General features: G+C 45.7%; 1 protein-coding gene across 1 annotated transcript; it reads right to left on the bottom strand.

The window, feature by feature from the left end:
• Positions 1 to 2674: 2674 nt before the first annotated feature.
• Positions 2675 to 5269, bottom strand: LOC135115021 (oplophorus-luciferin 2-monooxygenase non-catalytic subunit-like). Its single transcript, XM_064031448.1, has 4 exons — positions 4482 to 5269; positions 4155 to 4313; positions 3783 to 3887; positions 2675 to 3638 (listed from the first exon to the last, which is right to left on the bottom strand). Exons 1-4 carry the CDS (start codon positions 5197 to 5199, stop codon positions 3499 to 3501), a joined length of 1122 nt encoding a protein of 373 aa, XP_063887518.1. The 5' UTR covers positions 5200 to 5269; the 3' UTR covers positions 2675 to 3498.
• Positions 5270 to 5776: the final 507 nt, after the last annotated feature.

Below are 5776 nucleotides of genomic sequence, written 5' to 3'. Positions count from 1 at the left end.
ACACACAAAGCACATATTTGAAACACAGACACTCAAAAACTGTTGGGCGCAACACATCGTCGCCTGCACACGCTCGCAAAAACAAATCAGTCGTCCCCCAATCCTGAAACGACTCCACATTTTGGAAGCAGTTTTCTTGGATTACAGAAATTCGGCATTTTCATGAACAAAATTATACTTCCCGCAAAACAAAACATTCCAATTGAGTCTTAACGTCGTGTTTGGCAAAGCGACCTAATTACTACTGCCACATAAAGGCTGAGGCAGAGCGAGCCGGTGCGTTCCCGCGTGGTCACTGCACATGAAACGCCACGCCGCCGCTAATATACACGGATGTTACATAAATTTCCCGGGGTTGCGACGGATCCAGGCACTCTCTCCCCCCGATCCCCACCAGCCCTGGAGACGAGGCAGGAACCAGTGTGTACTCAGCGGCAGAAAACTTGATGATACTGTGTCCTTTTAGCGCTGTAATGACTACCAAAGGAGCCCCGCATATCTCCCCCCTCCCCTTCCTGTGCCACACATTCCCCTTCCCTCTCCCTCTCCGTCCCTCTCCATGCCTCTCCCCTCATTCCCAGTGCCTAATAACCGCCATCTCTAGTTCTTTGTTCCTAAAACTTACTCGAATTTTCATGCTGCCTGACTTTAATCTGCTTACTTTTCTTACTATTTCCGCCCGCGAGTATTCAATGTTGTTTTATCATTCACTCTTATTTTTTTTAGTTTCTGCATGAAAAGTGTTCACTTCTTTCTTCTTTCTTGGTTTCCTTATATACATCATCCTCTTCACCTCTTTGTCACTTCTACTGCCACTATTCTCTACCTTTCCTTCCCTCCTTACCGATCTTCCTCCTTCTCCTACTCCTCCCCATCCTCCTCCTCCTCCTCCTCCCCATCCTCCTCCTTCTCCTCCCCTCCTCCTACTCCTCCTCCAGTCTCTGCCTAAAAGACCCTAATCAGCAGAGCAAACAGGACTTCTAAATCAAATTCTAAAAGTCCAGTGTTTATCTCATTACGAAAGACCTTCCTGGATTTAATGTCATGAATTTTGAATTATGTTTGTCAAGCAGGGGAGCCTCATTACGGGACCCGGATATAATTGCCGAGTGCCTAAAAGACTCAGGCCCAAGAAAAAAGTGAGTCGGGAGAAGCTAAATTCTTTACTATATACGATACGCTCTCCGGTTTATACACGCAGCCATGTGCTGGGAAAGGCATGCGGGGTCTCTGGCCAACGAACAGACGCATGTGAAGAAAAAAAAAAAAAAAAAAAAAAGAAACAGGGGTGCCATTCCGTACACGCTGTCCAATCAACGAAACAAATGCTGTACGTACGTGTAAGACTGAGACTGGTAAGAGGAAGAAAAAGCTAAAACTGAGACTGTTCTGCTTGTGAGACGCCAGGTATGAGTGCGTGACCGTGGTGTGTGGCTGCAAGACGTCATGAAAGAAGACGAAGAAAAGCGTTGAAAGGGACAGTGTAAAACTGAGACTGATATTTGTAAGAGGCGGTGTATGATTGTGAATGAGTGAGTGAAAGAAGTCATGAAAGAAAACTATGACTTCGATAAAAGTGTAAAGACTGAGGGACCCATTCTAAAACACCTCGTGCCATGTCGACAACTTTTAATAGGCTCTGGTGAGTGTTTTCAGAGCTGTTTTTTTTTCTTTTTTTTTTCCATGGTTCTCAAAATAGTTAAGTACTCAACATGGCCAATGGGAAAACACCTATGTGAACACGACTAATCATCTCTACATCCTTTAAAAATAGCCCTTGTGATACTGCAAAGTGTTCAGGAATACGAGCATAGGCCTAACCTGTTTGTAGATGCCATGTTTCATCTCTCATTAAAGGATCTAGTGCATGAGTGCATGACCAACATGTACGCAACACGTTGTGAAAGCAGGCAAAGAACACATGAAAGCATAAAGCAGAATGATCGTCAGCATGCTGCTGTGTTTTAGCCTTTTTTCTGAAAAAAAGCAAAAAAAAAAATGCTGCAAAATATAAAAATTACTACAAATATAAAAAAAAAACATAAAGCTGAGACCTATTGTTTGAATAACGCCATGTTTTAACCATATCCTGAAAATACATAAATAAATAAACATATGAACAAATAAATAAATAAATAAATAAATAAATAAATAGAAAGTGCAGAAAAAGTGAAAACTGAGAATGATGGAATGCAGGAAAACATAAAACTGTAGCTGATCCATATGCAAAATGCTGCATTTTTCACTTATTTTGTAAAAACAATGGATGGAAAAGAAATACAGAATTGAGATTGATCTTTATGCAAGACGCCGTATTTCCTTCTAATTATGAAAGCAATGGGTAAAGAAAACTCTAAAGCCGAGACTGATTTGCGTGCAAGACGATGTATGTTAGCTTTAATGAAAACAAAAAACCCAACAATGAATAGATCTGAGACTGATTAGTGTGGATGATGCACCTTCAACTTTATTATAACTGCAATGCCGCTACCAAGACGGCCACACACCACCTTCCCCCCTCCTTTCATTCAGGTGCCTCCAGTATATTTCCCGGCACAAAAGTAGAGTGGAAAATGCATTTTACTGTTAGGATAAAAATGGTAACAATTCGAGTGGTAAAGTAGGCAGTCTTAGTACACCATCTGCTTTAAAGGAAAGGGAAAAAAGACATCAGTAGAGGAAATAAGAAATTTATATCAAAGCAAGCAACCATCGGCGGAGCCCTTAAAGCAGAAAGATTTGGTGAGGTGTTTTTGTTTATTATCGGGATACAAAGAAGGTATTATTTTCCGATAATGCAAAGATATAAAGAACACATCAGAGAAATAAATAGGAAAAAGAAAAAAAGAAACGCTTGACAATAACAGAAAAAGATCGAGAAAATAAGAGGAAATGAAGACATAAGAGAATCAGATTAAAACAATGAAGCAAACCAGTGATGGCAAAATATAGCGATAAATCCATTGGAAGGAAGATACGAACAGCAAGTACAGTCATGGTCAGATGTCTAGTACCCTGCCACACTCACTTCCACCGTGTTTTGTGCTGTGCTCTTCTATAAGGTTACTGATTTCCTTAGAATACACAAGTTGTCAAGCTTTGTGAGGAGAGAATAGGTCAGATATTGAAGAAAAAAGCTTAAGAAAGTGGAAAAGAATGAGACGCGTGTTTTGTATCTTCCCTGCTTCTTAGGTTCACTTGCTTCCCTAGAATCTATCATTGACAGGTTTTGTAAGAAAACTCTTTCAAGAGGAAGATTTCAAGCTACTTATCCTCCAGTTCTGACTTTTCCTTTTTGGCCTTTCAGTAAGAACTGGCACCTCAGCGGATCTTTTCTTTTTTTTTTTTTTGTTGCCCTAGACCAGTGCGCCTCTTACATAAGAAAAAAAAAAAGAGAACTTAAGACGGATGATGCTGAAAAAAAGTTAAAAAGAGTGACACCTTAACAGATTTCTGACCGTGACTCTAAATGGTAAGTGCAAGAACAGGTGAGGTTGCTCAGCACTCCTCGAAGATTGCAGGGTCGATGTCAGTCAGCTTCTGCCCGTCCTGACACGTGGAATCTGGTTCAAGGTGGGTCAGAAGGGTTGGATCCAGCACCAGCCAGGCCACTTCACACCCGCACGATAACGGGTTGTCTGGGCGAGGAAGGGAGGAAGGACGCTTACCATCTGTTCATGTTCCATTGCCTGTGAGCAGTTTTGTCAGTGCAAGTGTTCATCTTACTCATGTATACTCATTTATATGATTTATATGCAAGTAAGCCTCCCCTTGAGACTCACTTCTGAGGTCGAGGGTGACGTTGGCCTCAAGCAGCGGCCGCCACGTCAGCTCCGCCACCTCCACCAGCGCGTTGTCCTGCAGGTACACGCAGCCGCCGCCAAGACCTGCCGGAACCGAGCAGAACACCATGCAGGCCCAGGCTGAATTTTTTATCTTTTCTCTGGAAAAATGTCTCTCATCATTTGCACGTGGAGCTTAATTACGTTACGATGTGAAAAACTATTGCCTGAACTACACACAATCATAATTATTTTCTTTGAGCTTCAAGAGAACAAAGTGGAATATTTATTGTGTGCTGATCAGAAAGGAAATGCCACGAGCGCGTGGCGTGGGAGCAGCACAATTTGGTCTCCCGGGGACGGATTGGATACCTGTGAGGGCGTTGGGAGCCACGGAAATGAGGTCGTTGTTCTGCAGGTACACTTGGCCATCCTCCACTCTGCCCAGAGTCACGGCCGCGTCAGGAAGGGTGGTAAGGTGGTTATCTCTCAGACTCAAGAACGAGAGGTTAGGCAGCTCGCCAAATATTCCTGCCGGCAAGCATGGGGCTGTAAGTCTCACCAGTGGCACCGCGGTACTGGCCACTGTACTCCTTCACGATATGGCTCCGGAGTAGGATATAATGCATCAGTGATGCCTTATAAGTGTCTAAAGGTTACTAAACGTCATGCCTATTGGGAGCAGCAACCGTGCCTCACCTGGCTGCAACTCGGTGAGGTTGACGCCGTAAAGGTGAAGCTCTCGCAGGGCGGGCGTGGCAGCAAAGGTGGTCCCGTTAATGATCTTCAGTGGGTTGTACCCAATGCTGAAGATTTCCAGCGAGAGGGACGTGAGTGGCGGAAGGAGAGAGAAGTTGTTGCCGTACAGCCGCACCTCCCGCAGCTTGGTGAAGGAGGCAAGCTCTGCGAGGGGGAAGTCGTAGATATTGTTGTAGTAGAAATGCATCAGGTTGAGAGTGTCGTGGCTTTTGGCGAGCGCCCCGGCCTCCACCCTCTCCAGCACACCGGACACCAGCCGTAGCTCTTGGAACGTCAAATCACCGAACACGCCCGCCCGCAGCTCCCTCACGCCCGCGTTGCCCACCATCACGAGGGAGCGGAAGTGGCGGTACGGGAACTTGGCACTGAACACCTGGGCCAGCTGTGTCTCGTTGGCCACGTCGGAGCAGTGCAGGTCCCTTATCATAAATCCGCCGCTGAGGCAAACACACGGCTTGATGTCATTCTTGTCCGGGCACGGGTATTCGAGAGGCTGGGGATCTTGGCGGCCAAAATGAGCCAAATCAAAACTTAAATCTTGGTTGAAACTGGACTCATGTTTGAAACTGTGATCCTGGGACGCATAATCGCTACTCACGAATGAAAGGAGTAATAAGAGAAGCCTCAGACGTCCCGCCATCCCTGCTGCGTCAGTCATGCAGTAGCGGAGTCAAGGAAGGTGATCGTATGGGCGTCGTGAAAAAAGTGTCGACCTGAGGAAGGGGTGTGACACATCTGTGGCGGGAACGCGGCCACCTGATGCCACGATAAAGTTCAAGTTGCCTCATTCTCTCTCTCTCTCTCTCTCTCTCTCTCTCTCTCTCTCTCTCTCTCTCTCTCTCTCTCTCTCTCTCTCTCTCTCTTAGTGTGTGTTTGTGTGTCACGGGAAAGGAATGAGAACAAGAGAGAGAGAGAGAGAGAGAGAGAGAGAGAGAGAGAGAGAGAGAGAGAACTAGACAGGTGGCACTTCCCACAGCCAAGCTCCTCCACACACCTGTCCCTCCTCCACACCTCCTCCTCCTCCTCCTCCTCCTCCTCCTCCTCCTCCTCCTCCTCCTCCTCCTCCCTCTCCTCCACACATCCACCCTCCACTGACTCCACTCGCCACTACAGATTCACTTTTTTACTCTCTCTCTCTCTCTCTCTCTCTCTCTCTCTCTCTCTCTCTCTCTCTCTCTCTCTCTCTCTCTCTCTCTCTCTCTCTCTCTCTCTCTCTCTCTCTCTCTCTCTCTCTC

Source organism: Scylla paramamosain, chromosome 2, assembly GCF_035594125.1.
Source record: "Scylla paramamosain isolate STU-SP2022 chromosome 2, ASM3559412v1, whole genome shotgun sequence".
Taxonomy (NCBI): Eukaryota; Metazoa; Arthropoda; class Malacostraca; order Decapoda; family Portunidae; genus Scylla; species Scylla paramamosain.
Note: the sequence above shows the minus strand (reverse complement) of the source record. Positions and strands in the feature narration are given on the sequence as shown.